At 36.1% G+C, this 26,545-nt stretch overlaps 2 protein-coding genes across 3 annotated transcripts; one reads left to right on the top strand and one right to left on the bottom strand.

Moving 5' to 3' along the window:
• Window positions 1–706: 706 nt before the first annotated feature.
• On the top strand, window positions 707–9,764 carry LOC124434588 (ankyrin and armadillo repeat-containing protein-like). 2 transcript variants are annotated; one of them, XM_046984477.1, is made up of 12 exons: window positions 707–2,975; window positions 3,714–3,852; window positions 3,922–3,983; window positions 4,658–4,816; window positions 5,588–5,872; window positions 6,506–6,750; window positions 6,986–7,135; window positions 7,494–7,814; window positions 8,021–8,162; window positions 8,566–8,806; window positions 8,891–8,943; window positions 9,396–9,764. In XM_046984477.1, exons 1-12 carry the CDS (start codon window positions 764–766, stop codon window positions 9,632–9,634), a joined length of 4,248 nt encoding a protein of 1,415 aa, XP_046840433.1. In that variant the 5' UTR covers window positions 707–763; the 3' UTR covers window positions 9,635–9,764. The 2 variants fall into 2 exon arrangements, with proteins under 2 accessions (XP_046840433.1, XP_046840426.1); XM_046984470.1 differs by having other exon boundaries at window positions 3,714–3,983.
• A 748-nt stretch (window positions 9,765–10,512) lies between these two features.
• Window positions 10,513–26,531, bottom strand: LOC124438438 (deleted in lung and esophageal cancer protein 1-like). Its single transcript, XM_046988575.1, has 38 exons — window positions 26,258–26,531; window positions 25,964–26,117; window positions 25,622–25,732; window positions 25,024–25,195; window positions 23,988–24,123; window positions 23,330–23,535; window positions 22,907–22,994; window positions 22,746–22,833; window positions 22,523–22,626; window positions 22,061–22,130; window positions 21,846–21,979; window positions 21,460–21,555; window positions 21,285–21,375; window positions 21,047–21,209; window positions 20,740–20,908; window positions 20,362–20,490; window positions 19,782–19,865; window positions 19,586–19,670; window positions 19,094–19,224; window positions 18,678–18,836; window positions 18,140–18,294; window positions 17,875–18,028; window positions 17,478–17,722; window positions 16,718–16,890; window positions 16,610–16,637; window positions 16,463–16,539; window positions 15,755–15,906; window positions 15,429–15,526; window positions 14,767–14,837; window positions 14,058–14,278; window positions 13,727–13,843; window positions 13,258–13,349; window positions 12,976–13,063; window positions 12,712–12,900; window positions 12,072–12,218; window positions 11,794–11,947; window positions 11,308–11,431; window positions 10,513–10,846 (listed from the first exon to the last, which is right to left on the bottom strand). Exons 1-38 carry the CDS (start codon window positions 26,465–26,467, stop codon window positions 10,714–10,716), a joined length of 4,998 nt encoding a protein of 1,665 aa, XP_046844531.1. The 5' UTR covers window positions 26,468–26,531; the 3' UTR covers window positions 10,513–10,713.
• Between the last annotated feature and the right edge of the window lie 14 nt (window positions 26,532–26,545).

Below are 26,545 nucleotides of genomic sequence, written 5' to 3'. Positions count from 1 at the left end.
ATTATTTTTATCTTGTGCGAATAAATTTTTAGCTTGTGCAAATGATTTTTAAGTAAACTTCAACCAAAATGCACTTTTCTGATTTATTATCACTTTGTCGATTTTTTCAGCAACGATCTATTTTATTGTTCCTGCTTCTTCACATTTTTATTCAAAAAAGTTTCATAATCTGGTGTCTAGTCTCAACTCGCCTGGTTATCAGATGCACCCGGGCTCACCAGGGTTCAATCAGGGTTGTAGAGAATGAGGAGTACAGGGGGGTGTGTGTGATACACCATATTTTTTCAAAAAGAGAAACACTCATCCATTTACTTACGATTGTGATTGACCTTCAGACGTACAAAAATGCATGATTCACCTTCAGTCTTACCAAAAATGGTGATTCACCTTTCGTCTGTTACAACAAATGCAAAAAGGATTTGACAGTCTATGGATCATTTGACTGAACAGTTAGCACAAAGCGTATTTTTTGAAATCTCTAACAGTTTTGAAAGTTTGGTGGTAACAATACAAAAATTTTAATATCATTGGTACAATTTTCAATCGCTTACTTTATATTTGTGGTCAATTCCGCCTATACTAGACAGTTGACAAGCACGTGTCTGTTTTTAAGAAGGCGGTAATAATTTTAGTATGTATTGTTGTCATGGAAACTAAGCACATCGCAGGAAGTAGATATACTTCTAAGGTTTATTGCTTGCTGTGGAATAACATTGTCGGAGTTTAATCACAGTCAAAGTTTGACAAATGGAACAAATGTCTAATGAGTTTTTCAAATTTCAAGATGTTGAATAACAGCAGAAGAAACATCAATGGAGATGTCATGGCAAATATGGCTGCTTCACGAGCAGCAGCAACTTATTTCGACAAGATTGAGAGATACGAACTGCAAGAAACACTCGCCACTTCTTCATATGATTACCTCCTGTCTATCGAGGAGACGAAAATACCCGTTGATCTGCCGAAAGGCTTGATAACAAACATGAACCTTCCTTCTGACTGTGATAAGTGCTTGATTTTGCTGCCTGTGGACGAAGAGGGTATTGACAGTTTAGAACTTAGAGAAATTCATCAAATAGTTCGAGAACTTGTGACTGGCATATATGTCCTTAATCAGACACCTTCAATTCGTCTGGACGTTAACTATGACGAGAGTACATCGATAACTCTACCACCTGCCTACTATGACACAAGGGTTGGTCAAATACTTATTGAAGTTGATTACTTGATAAAAAGCCTTTGGCATGGCGCATACTTTCCAAAAGATAAGCGTACAAAGTTTGCCGAACGCTGGCGACATTTAGTGAATTTCAATACGCACACTGGTTTGCCTGAAACGAAGAGAAATATTGAACTGATTTGGACGGAGGCAGGACTTCTGGATATTTCCAAAGATCCATGCTACTCTGAGCATTTCGAACAGATGCATGGAAAAAGTAAGGATGATTCACAAGATGAACTGCAAGTGTTTAACAAGCACATTGATGAGCTCTCGATGACTCTGACATTCTATCAAAACAGTGTTCAACATTATAATAGTATGTTTCTTATTGATGCGAAGTATCATGTTAGCAGTGGTGTAAAATCTGATCATGTTGAATTGAAATATGCAGAGAAGTTACAGAAGGTAATTACAAAACATGAGAAGTTCATTGAAAAAACTTTACCACTCAAAGCAGATGTATGTAGGCAACTTCTTCTGCTAAAATTTGTCAGTTTCTTGGTGCCATTCTTGATTAGTTTGCGTAAAAGATGTAAAATTATCAATGCAAATAAACTGCTACCGGGGTTTACATTTGAAGAGTGCAAAACAGAACGTGTCTTGCCACCTTTGGCTATTTCAAAAACCAATAAATGTAAGCATTTTTTCACTCTTGATGATTCATACACTCACTTGCATGGAGCTATATACATTGACAGGGAAACTGCATCTGTTTCAGAGCTGCCGTTGAATATTGCTGAATTGTATGATGAACTTTGTGCTGAGGCATTGTCAAAATTTGACAAAATTGTTGATGCTAAATCACCCATGTTAGAAAGATACCCATTGTCTACCATTACCATTGATGGTAAAAACTATTATGCAGTTGCACTTTATTTGGAAACATTTTACCCAGTTTCGCCAAAGCAACCAATTTGGGTTCATGCCCATTATGAGGAGATCAACAAGCTCAAGTACAAGAAACTACCAATTCAAGATTATCTCATTTATGAATTGTTCAAGAAGAGATTTGGCACTCAGCAAACAATGAATCTCAAGCAGCATTTTGCTGGTCTTCAAGCGGCCAGTCAAAGAGGTATGGTTGCAGTGGTATACAGTCTTGCCAGGCGACTACCAGCATCCAGGCTAGCAATGCAAAACAATCTTGGTCTGTCTTTGATTCATTATGCAGCAATGTGCAATCAGCCACAAGTCATCACGTTATTGGTGGTAAATGGTTGTGACGTAAATGTAAGGAGGTTCGACAGCATCCAATCACAACAAGGTATAACACCTCTTCATCTTGCAGCAAAATGTGGCTCTCTTGATAGCTTATCCTGCCTTCTTGCTTACAAAGCGGATGCTCTTTTATTTGATAACCAAGGCTGGTGTCCTGTCCATTATGCCAGTTATTTCAATCACCAAAGCTGTCTCAAATATTTAATTAAAAGAAATCGGGATATGCTGCAGTTACGTGCGAGAAACGGGAATAATGAAACACCAATTTTGCTTGCTGCATCAAGTGGAGCTCTGGATGCTGTGAAATGCTTGATCGAACTTGGTGCATCTGTAACAGATGTGGACTCAGAGTGCAATAATTTGGTGCACATTGCGACGCTTCATCTGCATACCAATATCCTGGAGTTTTTCATCATCGAAGGAGATAAAGAGATGTCAGTTTGGATGATAATGGTTGAAATGTTGAAATCGGGTTTTACGCTACGTCAGAGAAATGCAACCAAAGCTCTTGAAATCTTGTCAGCGAGTAATAAAGGTACGTAACTGGCTTGGCACTTGAACAATTTGCATTATATCTGCAGGTAACTGAACAACAGGACTGGTTAGACAATTCCTTCCTTGCAACAAACTTCAAAACTAAAAAATTTCTACGAAAATTTTCACTAACAAGTATTGGAGCAAGTGTTTCTAAATACACTCAATTTTTTCAAAAAAATTCACGAGAGAAGCAAAAATGTCGCTTACGTGGAATTTTTTGAAAGATTTACTGCGCAGGACATTTTTACATTTTGAATACATTTTAGAGGACAAATTAAAATGTTTGTCTTTTTTGCATGATTGTTATTTTTTAAAAGAAATAAAAGATGTTTTTCGTGTTTGTATTGGCTTGTGCAAACCTCGGAGACGTTTGTGAGAACTCTCGAGAATATGCAACCCTCGACCTTTGGTCTCGGGCTTGCACTGATCTGCTCTCGAGTTCTCCCTAAGGTCTCCTCGACACAGTAAACACCTTACATTTCTTAAATACGTGCCACTTCTTGTGTCAAAAGCTTTGTGATGTTAACGTCATTCATGAAGTCAATTCTTTATGACGTCTTTCATGTTGAATGATGGCGCATCATTAAATTGATCGTTGCTTACATTTGATTAGTTCAAAATCAGAAATGATGAAATCTTTAATGTTCTACAAGTGATAACGTATTTGATGCCAATCAATAATGTCTCTACGTACGACAGATGTACCAGTCCTTATTATACTTATTTTCATTCTTAGATTACTGGAAAAATATATTATTTGCAAATGGCGTACCGGCGTTGGTATCGTTGCTTGTCGTTGAACAAGAAGTGATCCAGGCCACAGCAGCGTCGGTGCTGTGCAACATTGGCGAAATCAAAGAAGTTCGTCGAGCAATGTGTGAGGCGAATGCAATACCTGTATTGGTTTCACTTCTTCAGTCTTCTACCCCTATAATCCATTCTAGAGCTGCTGTACTACTTGCAGATGTATCGTGTGTTGGTGAAGCTGATACAATCGTTGATCAAAGTAAATGGTGATATTTGTCTATCTGAATAATTTTCGGTATTGTCTTTATTTATACATGCCTAGTGCTCGTTTTGATTTCCTGCAATCTCATTGGCTGTATCTGCGGGCGACTTTTCACGATATCTTGACCCTGGTCTTAGCTATAATTTTATTTTTTTGCAATATATTTGTTTACTAAGTGAAATTTAAATTTTTAAAATTGATTTTAAATTGTTAAAGGAGAAAGCAACTTGCCTTCGGATGATAGTTATCATAGCGAAAGTTAATTTTACTTTCCAAATGAAGTGAAGTTAGTAGAAAATAATCCAATTTCAGTCTCAACAGGCAACATCGATTATTTTACGACATGAATTTCTTCATCATAAAAATAAAAAATAGAAACGTTTTTTACTTTTTTAAGTTCGTCCTTACTGAAAAAATATTTTCTTCGACCTGAAAAGCGTCCCTGGGACCCAGTGAAAAATTTTTTCAGTACGGACCTCCAAGCTTGAAAATAACATACATCTTTTTCTTCAACATCAAACAAAATAACTCAAACGAGCGAAACAATCAATTATGAATTTTGTCGATGAAATTCCTTTTCAATACTTTAGTATAGGCTTTATAATAAGTTTTAAAATACGCAGTACATTGACTCCAGTCACCAGTCTTTCTTGTATTCTCACTTTCAATAGCCGGTCTACGATGTTTGATGGAATTGCTTAAGTCTGACGTGGAGCATGTGCTGGTCAATGGTGTTAATTGCATTCGTATATTGTGTGAAAGTTATTCAGTCATTCAAGAAAACTTTGCTCGCATGGAGGACGCCTTGGTAACTCTTGTTGAACTCTTGGGTAGGTAAAAAACGATGACAACCAAAGAGTCTTAAAAAAAAGTGAAAACCATCGTACTTCGTAAATAACTAGTTAATATTTTATTGTAAACTTTAAAATATAAAATAAGATATTACGTGCGTATTGTGGTTAGGTCAAGGCTATTTTGTCTTTTTATGATCATACCAAATTGTTATGATCGATATTGATCGACAAAAGTTTTCAAATCTGTCAATTTAAATAATCTGGGTTGCTAAATCGAAGAAGAGTCTTATTTCATTAATTATGAAAATTTAATGCACGAGATCAACATCTCACGTGTTAATCAACATCTCTTATGAATCTTTTCTACTGTTTGCTTTTGTTAATTCTTTCTAATTTTCCCGGGGATTATGAAGCAGAATGGTATTAAAGATCGTACGTATATAACACTTTGTTAACAATAACAAAGACACCATAATAGGTGTATAAAAGGTACATGACATAAAGTTGATTTACGTATATTACATGTTAATTGAATTTATTCCGTTCGTAAACCATTTTTACGTTATTTACATCATCGAATGAAGTTAACATATCAAAGCGTAACTTCCCTGTTAGTTTACATATATATATGTTCTATCCACGCATGTTCGTTGAGAACTTTCATTGGTTAGTGTTTTGCAGTTTGGGCTGCAGAATTGGAGACAATTTCTATTCTCTTCCACGAACACATGTCATGGAACCCAATTCTTTCTGCTATTACTGACAAAATGTAAGCCAAACTGAATTATTTCTTTTTCATGTGTTTAGGTACGAGCTCGAAACGCCTCCAAGCAAATACTGCTTCGGCGTTGAGTGCTATTGCTAAAGGGAGTCATGAAAATCAAGATCGTATCGCATCAATCCCTGGGGCTTTGAAAGGCCTTGTCAATTTGATGAACTCGAAGAATGCGTTGTGTCAAGTGAAAGCTGCAAATGCCATTGAGTCTCTGGCGCAAGACAATACTGAAATTCAGAGGTTGTTGGAAGACAGAGGGGCTGTGCGACCTTTGATAAAGTTACTCAAAGTATGGTCTATACCAGTTAAAGAACAGGGTAAGGCGCTATTTTTACGATAATGATAAAGTCTTAAAACGGCGCGAAACTTTACAATTCTTTGACATTTGAAAAAAGAGAATCACTTTCAGTCGTTTTTAGTTTTGTACCTATATTGTTTAAAGAATCAAAAATAGACTGAACCATAATTTGTTAATTTGTAACTTTATCGTTTAAACAGTCAAAAATGCAGGCTGAGTTATATTTTTTTGAGTTGGTGCTTTTTTCGTAAATTCCGTAAATTTATCGTTTAAACAGTGGGAAAGATTACCTTATAATTTGTTGAATGTAGCACTTTTGTCGTGTAAACAGTTAAAAATAGACCAACTTGTAGTTTATTTGGTATCACAGTTTTATTTTTCAAAACAGACACACTTACAACTTGTTATGTGTCGTACCTTCATCATCTTGGAACATATTTCGTGTCAAAAATCATATTTTTTTTAGTTTAATAACTAGCTAACGAATGTGCCGCTTGGCTCTTAGCTTCTTGGCTTCTTATTCGTTTTTATACTTTTTATTGTACATATTAAGACTTTAGTCTTAAATATATATTGATGGGAAGTGATGTTACCAATTTCATGAACGTGAATCACGCGTGCACATGTGTTTTTCACTGCAATTTTTTAACAGGTGCAAGTGCATTGTGGGCGCTATCTGGTGACACGTTGCTGCAGCAACAGCATATTGCTGATATGATTGGAATAACTATTCTTGTCGATATGCTCATGTTGAGATCAGAGAAACTTCAATACATATCAGGAATGGCTATTATTGCGCTGTCGAAAGAAAACTTTGCAAACCAAAGTCTCTTTGTTAAAGCCGGTGGTATTCCACCGTTGGTTCGTTTATTGAGGGCATCGTCGACATCACATAAGGTAGCAATGTTCATCGTTACGTGAAGAGTTGATTGCATATTAATGACTTTGACGATTGTGCATCGACTAAAGGTAAAGTTCAACTATCTGCAGGCGTAGGAAATTCGTGTCGTGAAAATTTTTTTGGCTTTGATTTTGACAGTTGTACTTTGCTTAAAGCTTTGTTGGAAAATATTTTGTTGCGCAGCTATTGAACTGACTATCTGAATATTAATGAAAATTTCGTTAAAACCAGATTCTGCTAATGGTGGTCAAAGTTCTTGGAACATTATGTGTTGGCGTTGCTCACCAATCTCATCAAACTATTCAGTTGGAGATAGCAAATGCTGACGCTTTATCGACTTTGGTACATCTGTTGAGAGAATGCAAGGATCAATTACTGCAGGTTAAATTTTGTCCTCCCCCCCAATGCTCAGCACTTTTGTTAATTTGTGAAAAAATTTATTGTGATGATGTTTAAGAGCAAGGTAATCATGATGGCTTTCTTGCAACACGGACAAACTTCTCTAAAGCACCTAATACCTACTGTACTGTGGCTTTGCCTGCATGATAATTTGGGGGGGGGGCAATATTCATGTATATACTTGTTATTATTATCTACTGAAGTAAAGAAACGGTAAAATATGTTTATATGAATATTGGCCCTTCTTCCAACCATCGAGCTGTTGACCATGCTACTAAATGTAAAATTCAAATCACTATACAGCTCCTCGTCGTTTTATTTATGCTTTTCTTTGTCATAGGTTGAGGTGGCTAACACACTTAGTAAGATAGCATTGCATAATCCCAAGAGTCATGTCATTCTTGTGAAAAAGACTCGATTCCATATCTCAGAAATACTTCATCTACTGAGTTCAAATGACGCAGAAGTCCGTTTAAAAGCTGTAACTGCGCTAGGAACGTTTGGTTTCAACAACACAGCGACGCAATTCGCCATTCGTAACGCCGGAGGAATACCAATGAGTTTTTTTGAGGAGTTTCTCGACTCGAATGATGAGATAAGAAAAGGCCATATTGCTTTTCAGACTGTCGTTCTTGCTCGAGTAATCAAAGAGAGTGACCCAGTAAGTGAAGAACAATATACATATTGTTGATTCCTCTTCTGAGGTATTAAACATAAACGACTTCTCAAGAAATGATTGTCCAATGAAAATTTTTGTATACCCAAGTTTGATTTACGATTTTCTGTTTAAAATGAAATATGCAGCCGTATATAGTCTTTCATTTTTCATTTATTGAGCAAATTCCTAAGCAAGTGATATTTTTCGAGGTTGAATTGTCTGCTCGAGGAATTGAATGTCTTGTACAGTTGCTGAAATCCGAAGACGAAGCAGTAAGAATATTGTCAGCTAGTCTTATCGCAAGTTTAGCTCATACTCGAGCTGGAATACCAAATGGTCTTGTGATTGCAGGTATTGTACATTTGGAGCATATTCTTCGAATACAAATGTGTATTGATTGGTGGTGTAATCCCTGCTTTAGCATTGCACAAATACCGATTAGCGTTGTCAAAATTCATCAAGGACGAAGTTATTGATTACCTGAAACGGAGCGGAAAACATTCTATAGAGAAGGCTGCACCTCCCCCCCGTTTAATGATTTTCACTAGAATTTTAATGAAAATCAACATGCCCGACTTTTCCCCTGAATCTCTTTTAATCTACCTCACCCTGTAATAGACAAAGAACTTAATGAAATAACTTAACACGATTGTTGAAATGATTAGTGTTGAAATGATTATGTAGTTACAAGTTGCCATCTTTCATAGTGATTAGCGCAAGAATATAACAATAATCTATGTTTTCTTTCATATAGGCGCTATAAAGTTTTTGTTCAATAATTTGATGTCAAGAAATGAGCAAGTATGCCGTAGTGCTGCGGTTGCCTTGGGTTACCTATCTTTCAACGCTTCAGGAGCACGTGAAATGCTCGTGATCTGTCGCAACATGCCCGGACTATACAATGTCTTGGAGGAAAATATGGGAAGCGGAAGGATGTCGATGGAATTTGTCGATAGCTGGCGGAGAGCTTTACATGTTGGTTTACCCAGTAAAAGGTTGCTTCTCTTTTGGTGTCATAACTCATATTGCATCACAATGATATTCTCTAAATAAATGTAAACGTAGCATTCTAATTTTAGTCTTGAAATTAATGGAGGCCCTCCTGTTCCACGACGTTTAGCCTCTGAAGAAAGTAAGTGAGAAGATTTTTGTGCTTTGTTCTTCTTCTTCTTCTATAAATACCTAAAACATTGAATAACTACACTCTACGTTCATCATGCTTGAGGGCGAATATTTTTTTCCAGTTAGGTTTTATGCAGATATGATTATCAATTGGAAAGCACTTTGTTCTTTAAAAACAAAAATAAGGCAACTTGCAATTGCAATTTTCACGTTAACGTCATTGATATATAAGGTTAGCTTGCTGAAGTAAATGTTTTAAATTTTATTCTTTATTTACTCGTGATTCTTTTGGGGTTTTGTGTAAATTTGCAAAAAAAAAACAGCAAAAGAAATTCAAGGAGATAAACTTATCACACAAAAAAAAACATACAAGCAGTAGTTGAATATCGATAGTGATTCATTTGTATTGTAAGAATTAACAATTGATTAGTTAGTCAACGAGAATATTTTTCCTATACGCAGGTTTACGGCGACCAATGACGACCCAAAGCTTGTCGATGTTTCGACATGAAGCGATCCGTCCTGTAAAGAAAGTTACGTTCTTAAGGTCGTGCGCTTCTGCACCTGCGATGACAAGAAAAAACAATTCGAGGCCGTTATCACAATATGTCAGGAATGTTCATGTGGAAAAGACAACAATATTACAACTGCGGCCGCCCCTTGAAAACAAGGTGAAATCCGGCGTATCGGGTGCCCATTGAAGCTCCTAAAGAGCAGTAGCATACCTTAAACTAGGCGAAATAAACTATGGAGGCTTATGTTGAATTCAAAATACCTTTATAATATGGTAAAATGTTATGAATTTCTTAAGCAAAAAATTTTACCAGTCGATGGGCTCTTGCAATTTATTTAAAAACTGGATATGCCACTATACACCACTAAAAGACAGTTGTGCAAGCCTACCTAATTATGCATTATATGCTAAATTTGACGTCCAGTCCCTGAATACTTGTATAGTTCAGCGAATGTATAGTTCAGTGATCCAGTTGAGTCAGGAGTAAAATCTCCTCTTTGAACAACGTACAGAATAGATGTAGAATAACGATTATTAATCGTAAAGGTTTGGTAGCATTTGAATGCCTGTTTACGTCATTGCTCCATTATTTATCAAACTTCAAACAACTTCACCTGTTATTATGATCCATGTGGGAATTATTATACTACGTGATGACCGAAACATGGAAAATAATGAAAACTGTCTTATTCATGTTTGTCAAATTTTGCATGGATTGTAAAAACAGAGTATGGTGTCGCGTAGCGTTGCTCGTTTGAAACAGTAAATTTAACAAAAGTTCTTTTACTTGATGTCATTCAATAACATAACAATTCCTTTTAAAAAGATGGAATTTTCCTAGCGTTGTGGCTGTTTTGCTTCGACTTAGCGATTAAAAGGGAACCAAACTAGACGTTCATCAGTTCATCATCTACAGCACGTCGTCCAGTAAACTAAAGGTGCGTAAATGGAGTTCTACTAGCATTGTATAACCTAAGATAGTTAGGTAGCTACTTGACTAAGCTCAAGCCCAAGTAGGAAAGAGATAAGAGAGGTAGAGAAAGAAAAGTAATATAGAGTCTCGTGTATGTTATAAATTAACGCTTCTTCGCGCTATTGAACAATTATTCACAAATTAATTTTAACAAAAGACATTTTTAGATTTTGAGCTCCTAGCTCTGAATGAATAAATGTCATGCATATCGTGTTAATTACAAATAAACGAACACTTTTGACAGTAAAGGTAAACAAGTTCGACAATATTTATCGTCATTAATCCAATTTTCGTCATATTGTGGGAGCACTAACTAAATCTTCATGTCCACCATCATACGAACCACGCGCATTGAGAAGTAAAAATCGATGTGGTTCATGTAGTAATCCTTTGAAGATTAGCATACATTCGTACTCGACACGGCTCCTGAATAAAAAGAAGTTTTAAAAGTTTTGGTATATTGAAATTCGATGCCGAACTTTTGAGTTGCTATACAAAGAATACTTTCAAGACTTTAATGACATAAAGAACTCTAAGTGAAACATATTCACGCAACGATTATTAATGCCATATATACTAATGCACTAGTACATATTCGAGAAAAATGTTACTTCCGCCATGTTTTCAGCAAGTCACTTAAATAATTTACATTCATGACTTGATTGAAATACTAATTAGTTGAAGTGAGCGAATTCCTTAATACTTTTGCGTGCCTACTTTAAAACTTCAAGGAAAACATCACATGAACTGGTTGCCTCCAATGATTTAGAACCCATTCCTCTAGATATCTAACTACTGCGACATTGGCCTCTAAGTCATTGGTTGCCTCAGCTTCATACAAAAGTGACTGGTGTAGAGATATGTTTCAACAAAGTTTAACAGTATACCTTGCAACAAATGTAAGCTCTAACAGAACATTATTTTTGCTGATATTGGACAGATGTCCTTCTAGAAAACCTTGAGATGGTTGCACATCAAACACTTCGCGACTTTCGGACGGGTAGCGATCATCTAAAATAGAAAGATATTAACAATAGTTTTAGTTTTTGCCTTGTGCAATGAAAGTTGGTATGAATATAGTTGCAGATTCGAACCCAGGAGTATCGTTTCATGTTTGCAGATGTTGATCGTCCTGGTACGTTAAGTCTGTGGTGGACTATTCGCATTCACTCGCGTTTCGACATCCTTTGCAGTCAATACCAACACTAACAGTACTTCTCAGGACTGAGCTAACCTGGACAATCGACATTCACAAACATAAAGCAGACACTAAATAAGCGGTCTGGCTACACGCCTGTGTTTGAATTTAACAGTATTTCGTTCCTCAGTTCACTCCACTCGTAAATGACTATTTTTGAATGCCGGTTTCCCACCTTTCTCTGTATACCAAAAGGTAGCCGACCTGCCATAATTCGTCAATTTTACTTTCATTTCTTTCGGCTGGCCGACTAAACATACACCGAAATCCACTCTTTCTTCCGATACGAGAATATGAGGCAACGAGATTGTGGAAACAAGCGGTATCGTCTGAAATTGCAGAAGTAAATGCTTTTTTTGTCTCGTTTAAAAATTCGTCTTTCCTTAACAATAAACCTATTGTTAATGACGTCTGGTTTGTAAATTATTATTGTAAAAAGAAACTAAGTTATACCTGTGACGTCTGGTTTGTAAATATTATCTGCAATTCTTTCTTGATTTCGAGCACGGGCGATAAACCATTTTGTTCCGATTCGACAACATCTTTTGCTCGCGTCTCTTTGCAAAGCATTTCATGCGATAAACAGAAACCGACCGCAATCTTTAAAATACCACGAAAATATCATTGACAACTTTGTTGAAATAAATTGATTTGATCAAAAGGTTTCAAAGCTATCAAAGGTTGGGTCACTTTGGTTATGGGGTTAACGGCGAAATTTCATGACTTGCAGAAGCAAAACAGGCTATGCCCGCAGCATGAAACGCCGTCAATGATTTTCTAAAGAGATTTGACCTAACACAACGCAAAAGACGCAAAATTTGAAAGTTTAGCTACATGAAGTGCACGAGCAATATTGTGTGATTATTTTCTTGTTATATATTTCAGAAGCTTGTATAATCTGTGGTATCTTACTGACATCATTTATTGAATGAAGAGACCAAAGACGACGGACAGAACTATTGAAAGTAAGTGGACTAATATATTTTCGTGAAGACTATAAAAATGTAATGGTAATTTATCATGTACAAACACAGCACTGTTATATAACGATCGTCAGTCAGTATGATATTGCTTTGATCAATTATGCTCAAACCTGGATATTTTTTCTGGGTTTTAACGTTATCGCAATCCCTGCAATAATTTTGCGTCCAGGACATGCAGACGGTGGTGCGCTGATATCCATTATAGTAAAAGGTCTTTCCACCAAGACTTGAAATGAAATCGTTGCTTGACTTGTATTTGATAAAGTGTAATGACTAGTTTTGTACACATCTTTCATAGCCTGTGGAAAATATATGTGCTAAAACATTGCATGGTAGCTTATAGTATATATGAAGGCACGAACAACTTTACTCACGTCAAAGTTAACACCATCTGTTGTCTTTAGTAAGTCGCTCGAACACCCATGAAACCCTTTCATTTCATCCTCATTTACAATGGACAAACTGAAATAGAAAAGGCGGAAAGTGTGAAATTCTTCATGAATTGTTTTCTATTTTTGTATCACGGAGATGTCATGGAGAAAATTTCTCGAGCAAAACATTCATGCGCACGCGCGGTGTTGCAGTGCAACTAAATGGCGAATGCTTTCTTTACCTCGTACATGTTGAGTGAGGGGAAATACCAAATTATCACTTACGTCGCAGGCTTTATCGATGCCGTCATATTCAATCTGAACGGTTCCTTATCTCGAGCAGTACGGCGCTTTACATTGTCGTTTTCAATTTCATTCTGGAAAATATTAGCTGCTTGAAAAACGCAGAATTAATAGCGCTCATAACATTTTCTGACACATAAAAAACATAAACTGAAATCACAAACGCAATTTTGGGGAGGAAAAAAATGGGTGGGGTATAAAAGATGGGTGCGGGATAAAAATTTGGGGGCATAAAACAAACGCGATTTACGACAGGGACCGGTGTCATTGAGGCCGTATAGGCATATAGGGCTTTCCATTGGATAGTTTCAAACTGGACTTTTCTCGTTTGTTTTATTGATGTTTTGATTGAAAAACCTTCTTATGTATAAATAATGTAGAATACGACTAAAAGCATTATCAAGCACACGCTTGTTTTCGTCAAATCAAGTGTAGCATAACAAATACTTACTTTTTCATCTAAGTTTATAAAACCAAGAAAAAATGAGGAAAGAAATACGTCCGAAACAACGTTCGATTTTGGACTGAAAATCACTTTCATGTCGCAATACTTTCTGGCGGGAACAATCTTATTGTGCAAAAGACAAATGATAACAATTATTTTTTCTATCACGCAAAACTAAACATACAAGTTGCACAACTATACATTAAAACAAATAGCATAATTCACTATCGCACGCTACTTTAGTTTCAAATCACAACAAATAATATTCACTTGAAACGGCTCTTTTTCCTGCAACAAAAACTTCTCTAGTTATTAATTAAGATGCTAACACAAGTACCATTTGAGTTTTTTCCACACTGAATGATGTATTATCGTGTCTTCCTTTATGTTCTCGCATGTTAACCGTGATGAGAGGAAGACCTGTATTGATTAGTTTATCAGAAACAATCTCTTTCCCATCATGCATCTTGGGAAAAGGATCTCCAACGTCGATGATCAGATCAATTAACTGATTATCATCTTCTTCAATGTTGTAAACTTCCCAGTCTAGACGAATGTCTAAAGAGAGGAAGAGAGATGAAGAGAAAGTTGGGGAGAAAACTTCTTTGGTCGCTCTAGAAGTATGTATGTACATCTTTGTATCCGTACTATAATGTACAAATCTGGAACAATAAATCCCAGCATAAATGTTTGTAAAAGATACGATAGTTCATCAAAACTGATCTTTAATGACGATGCTAATTGCGTATGAAATTTCCATAATATTCGACTCAGAACTGATTTGAAATTTCTTTTCGCCATCTCAATTTTTTTCAAAATTCAACATTTCTTTAGAAATCGATTGTAATTACAGTGAGTAAACACCGAATTATTTAAACGGCACGACCAAATTTTGCAGGCTGGCTAAGCCACAACACCGAACCACAGTTAAACCATTTATTTCACTGTCTTTCATATTGCAAAAGGCCATGTATTGCCACAAATAAGTTAATTATATAAAAGCACATATAGGGACATCAAATTTCATCATCCATACATATACGCACCACAAGGACTTGTGTTATTAACTCGGAGTGACCGTTCCACCGTTGAAGTTCCAGAAACGTGAGAGCCGAACCTGTGTAAATGATGGAAAAGATATTCATTTCTTGATCATTCAACTAACTGGCATGATCACAGAAAAAGACGCTTATTTTGAAATGCTTTCAGCATCATTTCTACAACAAAAGATACTACAGTGGGTTTTGTGCAACCATTCTTATAGAAATGAGAGGTAAATGAATGTTCGTCATGTTGGATGACATTTGAATTGTAAATAAAGAAAGTCCTTTCTCAAAATTGTCCAAATTGGGAAACATGAGGTATTATACAGCAAGAATCGGTGGTTTGCAGCCATTCCCCAAAATTTTCGTCACCTTAGTTGAAATGTATATTGCAAACGAGAAAAATCCTTTGTTGAATTCAACGAATAGGGCGGCCGTAACGTAGCAAGAAAACCTCCTATATGTAATATGCACAGCAAGATAAAGTTATAAATAGATTGTGATTTCATTTGGCCGTGCCTGGAAAAATAGGGACCAGTTCAATTGCTGGCTACAAATTTTGACAGAAGGTGGCGAACCAGTTACAATTAGTTCTGTTATCGTGTTTAATAGGCTAACGACATAAAATATGGACGGATATTTCAGTTATGAATACGTCAACTTACCGAACTATAGGCGATATCTCCTTGGACATTTGAAAATTAAGAGGACATCCTTCTACGTTCAACAATATGGGAATTCGCTTTTCTTGCAAACCGTCAATCTAACGAAAGATTACCACATGCAGAATTAACTGCCCCCGGAGAAATTAGTTTTTTCGAAGACCAAGATTTAGTTTCAATAGAAACAAGATAAGAAAAAAAGATAAAAAAATCTCAGTTGTAGTCTTACTGTAAATTGTAACGACGTATTTGAAATGAATAACAACACAAGACTTTACAAGCCTTTTCTTCACCATCATCATGTGAATTAAAACAAATAAACTCATCACCTTGCATAAGAGATGATCTTTGTATTCTCCCCACATATCAGAATAAGCTACGACATCCACAATGCACTCCTGGAAGGGAAGTAATTCACCGCAAGATGGACGACACACGAATGCCACGCCTCGACCATCACTCAGAACTGCACGACAGTAATCTGTAGCAACCATACATACAACATCATTGCAAGAAAAACGGTTTCCACAAATCCACAATCGTGCATGCTGTTTATTGCGCATGTACTCTGGCCAGCTTTGAAGCAGTGGTCTGCTTTGGTTGTTATTGTAATGTGGTAACTGATCCCTAATCCTAAACCTTAATCCCAAATAGTACTCGCTTCGGCCGACATGGTTGGAGAATACATTGGGAACTTAATTTTTGCGTATTGTAAACACGGAATTATAACCTTAAATGCTGCAGGAACAGAGCATGCGTGAAGATAATTATAGTACCCATCTATGCAGAAGGGGGACGATACAGCATTGGGAAAAATAAATAACCACAGTCTATTGACTGGCGAAATTATATTTGTAGAAAATTTATAACTAATGGCATTCTTGTAAAGGTAATTTAAATTGGCCGCTTTAATATATTTTGTCTAACCCCAAATCCGCTACTGGATCTACAAATACGACAAGGATTAGCGTGTAACATCGTTATGGCCATTAAGACCTATATATTTGTATAAAAATAAATTGTCCAGTTAATATTACCTGCAAGTGCTTTCGATGGGGTCCTACTGAATGGATCAGCGATGTTTGCACTTTTTACCAATGCACCTTGGGAAGCTCTTGAAAAGATAACATTTTCATCGGACCATTGAATTGATGACTTCGTTTTTATGATCGTCAAGTCATTACCTGTAAGAATTTTTCTTGCTCGAACTTTCTAAAATAGACATCAGTGATTCATTGAGATTCAAGCGCACATGAAAGTTGGAAAAGAAGTATCAAGAGTTATTTAACAACCAGATGGTGGAGTTGGTGTTCTTGCTGCAGTGAAATGCTCCACTGAAATGTTGAACTTCGTAGAAATTGCTGTTTGGTTCTTTAGAAATAGTAAAACTTTCACCATATTTCCAAGAACCACCTTGCCATAGTTCAAACACAACCCGTCTTCTTCTTCACCCGTCGTATCGTTACTAAAACCAAAAAATTGATCATAAATTATAAATGTCTTTATTTACACTATCCCTTTGAATAGAAACATATACACAAAACCTTAATGTCACTGCAAATTGCAAAAAATGCGCAAATTAAAGCAAACATTCTACGACATATCTTGTTGAATGGTCAATTGTACGAAACAACTGGTTGTTGCCAAATGACCATAACCGGCTGAAAACCACAGTAGGCAAAATTCATTCTTAAATCTTGTGTAAAGAAACTTATATTGATCAAACCAAGAGCCAAAATCTCTTTATTGACAAAGAATATATTCTTACTGAAAAGTCATCTTAGTCTATTTGGGTAAAGAATAACATTAACCAGCATTTTTTAAAAAACTACTCACAGAGTGCTTTAAGTTCTCGAAAATATTTAATGTTTTGTAGTGATTTAAAAGGAGCTAGAAATCACGTGCAAGTCGTCAAAACGTCATTGTATGATCAAGGAAGTCTATCATGTGTTTTGACATAGCTACAACAAAGCGCACCACGCGCATGAGTTGCCAAAAAAGGTAATTTATGAAAAGATAGATGAATTGGAAAGTTTACCGACGCCGACTTACAATTGCTGTTCTGTTTTGATAGTTTCTGTCCAGTACTGAACCTCCAAGCCAGAAACAGTTCCAGAAAATGATAAAAACAGTGGCTTCTCCATTTCTTCCACTTCGCACTTGACAGCAGCATCTTCCAAAGGGCCTTCTTTACATGAAGTAAAGGACACGTTAAACGTCTTGCGTTCTCTTGGTCCAATTGTACAACTGCTAGGATTAAACTTAACCGTACAAAAGTGAGAGTCGACACCGATACACTGTAAATTTCACGAGAAAATTTCATAAGGATTGATGACATTCATGAGAAAGGTTATTGATATACGTATCGCTTAGGATGTGGGAAAGAACTGTTATACTAACAAAAATGAGAGAAAAATAATACAATAAACATAATGAATGAAAGTCTCGCCTCTTTCCAGGTTATGTTAGAAGATAATAAAGTCTTATTTTCTAGTTCTATCTCTTTCATGACAGGAACATTCACGTATACTTCTTTGAGCAAAACGTTCGAGAACGTCAAACAAATCTCAGGCTTTTGAACAATTGCAGTCGCTTGAATGTATCTGATGTGAATAAGGAATTCGACAGTGAGCAAAAAATCATTCAAGATTTAGAATGTTGTATTGAGCGAACACTGAATATACATGCATCGTAATGAACGGTATTCGACATACCTTGGTGGACTCCCAGTAACATTACACTCGATGATACTTCTGACTACTCTACATGTCAGGGGAGTAAACACAGCCTGAACATCAAGTTTTTGAAATGCCTCAAGTTTTCCATTGGGAGGATCAAATTGAATTTCTGAAGGCATCTCATTGTAACCCTTAAGATAGCAAAAGTTGTATCTCGCAATTATTTGACGTAGAGGAAACGGAACAACATTCAGTTGTCGTTTGATTGCATAGAGCCTTACGAACATTGCTTTTATTGATGAATGAAACAGATTTAAGTGAAAAAGTGGTTTTTAAGTTTACATAATAGTTTTCTAAACAGCTAATTTGCCGAAAACGTTCAAATTAAACAATTTTTGTTGTGATTTTGACTGTAAATAGCTGCAATTTCCACAATTTACCAATGCACGGCCATTGAACATCAAGTTTCAAAATATAAACTATACAGCCTGATTTTTTCAATAGTTCCACATTTCGCAACAATCTATGACGCGAGTGATTACAAACAGAACTATCTACACAAAACAGCGTTTACCTCGTCAACGTCAATAAGATTGTAGGGTAGAGCTTCTCTCATTGTCCAAACAGCTGGGATTTCAGACAAGTTTACCAAAGTTACCGTACGTAAGCACGATGATGAGAAACGTACTAAGCCAAAATCAATAATTGCATTCTCTATTCTTACTAGAGGTCCCTAAAACATCAGGAATCAAGAATAAAAAATCCCAATACTTTTAAAATAAACCAGTTTGAAACGGAACTAGTTTCGATATGCATGGCAACATAAAAATGAAAAAAAACAAAAGTTTTTTCTTTTCAATGTGAGCGATAGCTATAAAGCAAATGATACTTTCAGTACATACGAAAGTTGTTAATGTTTTTCTAATAATTGATCATTTTAGCTAACTAAGAACAATTAGATGTTCAAAATGAACAGTTAAAAAAATCTACCTCAAAATTGGCCATAACGTGTAGGTATACAGGTTTCATTACATGATCGATGTTGCATTGTAGCGTTTTCTCATACACGCCAGGCTCCCTCCCGAAGATATTCAATTCAAGAGTTTCTTCTTTGTCGACTTCTACAACATAAAGCAATGTTTCTGTTTATTATATTCATCGAAATACATTTAGGAACAATGCAAAAAAAATTGCACTCTTCTTTAGTCACTCCGATATCATTGCCTAAAAATATAATTCTTCGTAGTTTCAACCCCACCTGTTGTCATGGTAACACTGTTCACTAATTATTCATAAAGTATTCGAATAACTGCATGCCATTGTTATATGGTATTTGCTACAAACGCAATTCTAATGGGCAATTTTTGGAAATTCTTTTACAGTCCTAAGTTGTACTCTCAAATACAAAGAAAAAAGCAACTGTATACGAGTAGTGTGAAAAAAATATCATGACTAACTATAATATACATTTGCTTCTCTTACCAAGAAATCCTGATTTGGGCTGAATGTCAACCACGCTTGAGCTTTCCCATTCATATTTAACTTCGGAAACGCTGTTGTTCTTTAGCTGATAAAATCAAAACGGAGTTATGACAAAAGACACCTAGAATTCACCTCTGTAAGTCACAATCTTTGAGTATAGAGCTTGTTAGTCAATCTCAACTTCCATCTATTTTACCTTCACTTGATACTTATAATTTTTCCCAACTGAAATTCTCCCCGGTACCACGAAAAGAGGGGGAACAGTCATCACTTTGAAAGGCTGAAATGTAATAAACATTTTAAAAGACGCGATGATCATAGAAATTACTATTTTAGTAGTACGTATGACCGCACCAATCGGTGACGCAGCCAGCCCGCAAATTTCAGAGCATTAATGTTTATTTCTTTAGAAAGAGCAGCTACAGGAATAATTTATTTTCCTTCATTTTTGCCGTGACATGTTATTTGGGAGATCGAGAAGCCTTCATTATACTGCAATTCAGTCAATTCGATTCCTCGAGATATCACAACGTAGCTTTACGACTAAAGGGCGGACTTTATATTAAGTACTTTAAGTGCTTGATGCACACTTGTAGTGTATTAGCCCTTCGGGACCCTATCACTAAAAAATGGTACGTAAAATCTAAGCACAAGGAAGACAATGAGCTTTGTAGAATTTAAAACATAGCGTTAATTTCAGCGTTGCGTTATGCTTTCGCTGTATACAGAATGTGTTATTAGTCACTGCCAACCAAAAAAATATACGTTGTATTTACCACGGATGAAATCTTGAGTCCAATTTTCATTGCTGTTAAATCTTGCTCTTGCTTTGTTATGTTTTTCATCTGGTTCAGAATGGGCACCTTTTTCAGTACCAGATGGGCAACGCTGTGAAATTCGCCGATCTTAAGAACAACGAGATCTGAATGAATCATAATTGTTTCATACACAGCTCCTAAAATGGTTAGTCACTTTTGTAACGCGTATAATCACATCAAATGGTCTTCTGCAAGATATCTTTCGTATCATGCAGGGAACACGTGTCAGTCTTGCCTTATGGCGAATGATGAAATCCAACAAGCGTAATTACGCTTATGAAGTAAAGTTTCCTTTAAATATGAAACTTCAAACAAAACCAATCTGTTTCGAGTCACCTGCTTTGGCGATGAATAAACTTGGAAGTCAAAACATGAATCTGGGGGGAATTCTCCAGAAGAAGGTGTTATTTTAAATGCAGAAAATTCATCGACTGTATCAATATGGTTTCTCGACTGCTTCATACAGGGCTTGCTCATCATCCATTTGAAAGGCAATATAACATTGCTGAAAAAGAAATGTACGATCCCCTTTACTTGGTTAGCTTGTGCATTGAGTGTCAAAAATAAGCATTTCTGATGATCATGCACAATAACCAACTAGCGTCGTTTTTCAATGCAAAAGTTTAATAGTACGCAAAATGACCTCGTGTTCTTCAACACAAGTTTCTTTGTTTTCATTGTGTCAGGATTTTGATGGACGAATCGAACTAGAAAATCAGCCGAAGGATCACTACTTTCACCAATTACAGGTTGGCTAACTCCACCATCTACTGATGTAAATTCAACTCGGGCAGTTTGAGCAACACCTGTGAAAGTATTGGAAAAGATAGCGAGAAAAATTTCAAAAATACAAACTTGTATAATCTCAACTCCATTCATACCCTGTACGGTATGTTCTTTCACTTGACGATTATCGCAGACAATGACAATGTCATGTTTGTAGAATTTTGCACTTGTAGGCTCGAACGTTAACTAAGATAAAATTTACATAACACGATTGAAATGCAAGAGGAAATATTTCAATAAAAAAGTTGGCGTTTTCGGCACTTCCTTTACCTGAATTGAAACATCGTGGCCTTCTAGCACCTCGAATATCGACGGCTTTAAGCAAAACGGATCCATCACAACATCGCGATGTTCTTCAAAGGACCACTATATTTTAAAGGATCTGACATTGAAAAACTAGGAATTCAATTTCAAGGTGTAAATGTCGTCTAGATGAACAGGCTAAATTTGTTGTAACAATTATTCCAGTAAATTGTTAGCGACAATTTATTCCTGTTATCGACTCACGAGTTCTCGAAAGCACACTCTTCCTAAGAGTCTTTGATTCATTACAAGAATGCATTTTACTTGAGAATTGAACTGGCCGAAGTTTTCAACTTCCAAAAACTTTTACAGCAAAAAATCAGACGAACTAAAAATATTTTTTCAGAACGTACATTCCATGATGGGGATGGCCACTCGGACTTATGGAAAACACAAAAGCGTCCAGGTCCACCAACGTTTGAATAATTGAATGTGATCGTTTTACTACCACCAACAAGACAATAACCACAGTCCAGTACAGTGGGTACTAAAACAAGCAGGTTATTATTTCGAAATTTTTACAATGGATAAAAAAATGTGATGGCTTCTCAAACAACAACTTACGTACTTGTCAACTGTGGAGGCTTACGATTTCCAAGTAATTCAACGTCCAATAAATCGTTCAGTTGCGTTTTTATCTGAAAATGCACGAAGACCTGAGATATTTCCTGACAAACGACCAACTAGTTTTTCTCTCGTATTATACAAAACATATACAGGGAAAATATTTCACTGTTTCATAGACTAGAAAGCTCGCTTCACACTAGCGTAAATATAAAAAACTGTCACGTGACAAGGCAAACGCAATAGCATGTATGTTATAACATTCAAAGCAAGTCTTATGTATAATGATGATAGTTATGACAGCTAATCGAATCATGTGAAGTTCGCAGTACGGCATGAAGTTATAAATTGCATTTTAACATTAAACAAATAATGATTGTTTAAATGATTGTATAAATTAAATAAATTTTTTTAGTGCAAAAGTTGAGCATGTTGAAGATGAAAAAAATCTAATGCACATGCATACCTGTATTTTATCGACAAAATCAGTGAGCGAGTCAGGAGCAAACCTCACCAAAAATGAACAATTCATACCCGGAGCTATCACTCCATGTTCTCCAGGATATTGACCTATATATAAAATGGACGTTATACTACACATGTCACATATAGTGACATCCTTTATTTTGTTTCGACATACGTATCATCAACATTTTGATGACAAATTTAAGTTGAAATGTGGTGAATACCTTGACCGATGGAGAAGAATTTAGTAGCTGGCGGAAGTAAGCGAATTTGACGCGATGAAGACGAAACATTTTTTATTTCTAGTTTCATCTACAAAAAAAAGTAGCAAAAAATGTGTCATAAAAATTTTTGACCGATTTCATTTAGTTATGTGATTGCACACCTCGTAAACTTTTCCAGCGTCGTATTCTTTGAAAATCACTGGCGAAGGTGAAGGAATGAGGACATCCGTTGATTTGTAACATGTCTCACTAAAATATAAAGTGTCGGGTGATTTTTATTCATTCCAGCTCATACTGCATACATTAGTGAGGTTCATTTTTATTCATTCCAGCTCATACTGCATACATTAGTGAGGTTCACGCTCAGCCAATCATTAGCACGTAACATATAGTAGAGCCATTTTCAAATCAACATTTTCAGGCCCCTTGTTAAGTAATCCGTCAAAATGATTTAAGTGTTGAAATAAGCGATAGTGCAAAACCTGTTATGCAAGAGGCAATTGAAAGCAAGCTTTCTAAACTGAGATGGATTAAGTCGCCATTCGTTTGCTATACAAAAAAGGAAAACAAGAATTTACTTTCACCTGACGTCCGATTGGTATTTCAACGATAACTTTTTTGATTTTGATTTGCTCTTTTTAGTCAAAATAGGATACACGTCGGGAGGAATATTTCGTGGATTTTGAAGATAATCCACTTTCGCATTTAATCTTTTAAGATCGTTTCTTTCGCGATACCGTTCATCCGGTTTTATAGATTCCCGCCACGAAGAAGCCAATCGCGATTTAGTCTAGGAGAAATACTTCTCGTATGAGAAACATTAACTGGACGTGAAATAATATACTAACCGACTCTTGTATATCAACAATCATGGCGTTTTTGCGTCAGTAATAACCTGATATGGGACTTCTTCCGAAAAATTTTGAATTTCTTACGCGTCATAGATGCGGGGATAGATTCAGGATGATTTTTTAGGGGAGGAGGGGGTGATTTAGTTTGTATGATGTCATTCGGTCAGTCTAGTTTGGATTAGATTTTGGTGTCTTTATGTCATTCACATAAAACTCTTTGTGCTTTGAATTGAGACCTTGGAAAATGTGTAGTTTGACAGTTGTTTTTGCTCAATTGGTATTATTGGTTGGTATATTAATGATTTTTTAGGGAAAATCTCACCCTCTACACCCCTTCTAACCAAGGCTAGCGTGTGCACCCCCTAACGCTAATCCTTCCCTAAATCCATACCTGCACAGATACCGTGCGCGCAAGCAGTAATATTTCTAGAGGCCGATTTCCATTCAGTGCAAATTGTATTGCGATCGACCTTTTGCGATCAACTTCTTTTAAATTGTAAACTCTCAACCAAAACAGTTTTAAATAGCTGCACACAATTCAAAAGAAAGTGATCGCAAAAAGTCGATCGCGCGACAATTTGTCCTGATGGAAATCAGCCTTTACAAATATACGGGGTGCCGAAATGTCAAGAAAGCTATAAATTTAGTCAAACACCTCAAAGATTTGTGTTAGTATGGGTACTTACGTAAGCATCCTCAGTTAATCTAACACTGAAAAAAATCGAGAAAAACGAGAGAGTGGTTTACAAAAGGACTTGTGCAAGCAAGAATATTTGTTTATGGTGTTTGATTAATTGGAGGATGTTTAAGTTAGCCATGCAAGCACAAATCTATGAAATATTTGGCTAAATTCATAGTTTAAAAAGCATTTCAAATTTGTCTACTTTGTCGATACACGCTGTATTATCCTTTTTAAACAGCATACAAAGGAGGTTGTTCATTCTCGTATTGATATTTTTCACGTCAGCTCTGTTGGAGGTCTGGTATAAAAGAATATTTCATCAATGCTATTGTAGACTCCAACTGGCGTGGGTTGCTCTTGTTTGGTAAATCCCAAAAGATTTGTTGCATGAATCAAGAATACTGTTTATCTTTGGATCATGCTGGCAACAAAATTATAGTGCTCCTTTCCTTTCATTTAATGAAAAATGAACAACGTAGTCAACTCGTAAGTTAGTCATTGTCATTTAAATGTTTTCTGTGTTCATGCTCACTACATGGTAAAAGCAATAAACTTGTAAAAACATAAATTATGCCAATGATCTGAAATTCATATAGCGCATGACCGAAGTGCGAGTTGGCTACGCTACGGTGAGAAAGCAATCCGTTTGATACAATACGAAGCTACAGACGAAGCTGCCTTCTCGAAAAAATCCCTGACTACGATGTGAAGTATGAAAGAAGCTATCTTTAATGTGTTAACTTACACTCTTGGATACACCACGTGAACTTGTTTCTGCCGTAGATTTGAAAAGTCGTTCGAAAAAGGGAAGGTCATTATTTCTGAAGGTTGTTCAAAATAATTATCCGGAATAAGTTCTTTGCTGGTGTGAATGAGAGATAGTCTTGTGGGTCGAGCGTAACTTGGAACTTCAGGTGCTGCGACACGATTAAAAAAGAACGAATTAGAAGGACTTGTGCACTATTCTTAACTACACTAGTCGCTAGATAAGAGTAAGGCAAAATTTATTGTTTAATACAACTTTTCATTGACTATGCTTATAAGAGTGAATATGCATTCACGTAAATTTATCAACATAAATGTCGCTCATGTCTTGTGAAGCCGAATTTTTGTGCGCATGCATTATGTCTTAGCAAGTATGTCGATCGAATTTTATATTACCGTAAATTATATGAACGTTATGTGTCCAAACAACAAACATTTATGTGCTTAGTCCTAAACAATCATTGAAACATGGAGGAAATGAACAAGTAGCGGCAAAAAGCACGATCGTTTTGAAAAGAAGTCTAACCTCCGTTTTCTTCAATTTCTTGTACAGATTACAAATCTTTTTTCATTAGTACCTGATGGTGGCTGCGTGGACTCATGCTGAATGGAGACATAGTCAGCAGGCGTGATCAAGCTGAATTTTTTCAACAATTCAACATCCATCGTATATCGAAGGTGCGATTTCACTAAAAATTTACACATGATTTGAGCAATATAAATAGTTTCTCAAAGTGGACTTTGCTGAATAACTTTTATCAAAAAAATTTTTGACGTAATTTTAAATGTAGATTTTAGCTTTTTGATTTAACTCGAATTGCTTGAGATTCTTATAAAACAATTCACTCCCAATTCTGATTTCGATAATTTAAAATCTCAAACAAGACATAAAATTCCTTGACAGAATCAGATGACATTACCCGGGGGTAAACCTAAAGACTTGTAGTTGTTGCATTCATGTAAAGCATGAGACAATTCTTGCTCTTCAGCAGCAGTTGCTGCCGCCTTTGCCTGCATGATATGTGCTTCCAACATTGCCAGTTCATCAAGCTGTCTTTGCCTCTCTGATTGAATCTATGCATATGAAAATTTTAATGAAAGTCCATGATATACACTGGCTTTAAAGGCGCAAACATGTCTCAATCGTGACTGCTCACAGCTGCTCTTGTGAAGAGATGTTGCATTCACAAAAATTAAGGCTCAATATCATTTACCTTATCAAGTCTCTCCACGTATTCTTCGTGATAACGCTGCTCTTTGCTTCTGGAAGTCGTAAGGTTTTTAACTGTTTGTTCGCTAACGTTGTCTTTGAGAAAATCTCGAAATGCGCCTGCCAAAATATGCGAGACATCTTGACATCGACTGAGCGATGGACGCTGAAGAAACATTGGTGGCTCATCATTTCTATCGCTTACACTTTCCATAAATATAGGGACTTCTTAGGATTGAAATTAATGAAATGAAAATCTACCATTTTTGAGCTTCCGAGCCGCCATTTTTAA

Source organism: Xenia sp. Carnegie-2017, unplaced genomic scaffold, assembly GCF_021976095.1.
Source record: "Xenia sp. Carnegie-2017 unplaced genomic scaffold, XeniaSp_v1 HiC_scaffold_1, whole genome shotgun sequence".
Taxonomy (NCBI): domain Eukaryota; kingdom Metazoa; phylum Cnidaria; class Anthozoa; order Malacalcyonacea; family Xeniidae; genus Xenia; species Xenia sp. Carnegie-2017.
Note: the sequence above shows the minus strand (reverse complement) of the source record. Positions and strands in the feature narration are given on the sequence as shown.

What these genes read in the sequence shown, in the direction of transcription:
- LOC124434588 (XM_046984470.1), top strand. Translation starts at nt 764, where the DNA reads ATGAGTTTTTCAAATTTCAAGATGTTGAATAACAGCAGAAGAAACATC. An exon ending in TGATACAATCGTTGATCAAA is followed by an intron (nt 3,984 to 4,657) that starts GTAAATGGTGAT and finishes CACTTTCAATAG; the next exon opens with CCGGTCTACGATGTTTGATG. An exon ending in ACGTTTAGCCTCTGAAGAAA is followed by an intron (nt 8,944 to 9,395) that starts GTAAGTGAGAAG and finishes TCCTATACGCAG; the next exon opens with GTTTACGGCGACCAATGACG.
- LOC124438438 (XM_046988575.1), bottom strand. Translation starts at nt 26,467, where the DNA reads ATGGAAAGTGTAAGCGATAGAAATGATGAGCCACCAATGTTTCTTCAG. An exon ending in CTTGTGTTGAAGAACACGAG is followed by an intron (nt 20,909 to 21,046) that starts GTCATTTTGCGT and finishes TTTCTTTTTCAG; the next exon opens with CAATGTTATATTGCCTTTCA. An exon ending in TTTATTCATCGCCAAAGCAG is followed by an intron (nt 20,491 to 20,739) that starts GTGACTCGAAAC and finishes GTTGTTCTTAAG; the next exon opens with ATCGGCGAATTTCACAGCGT.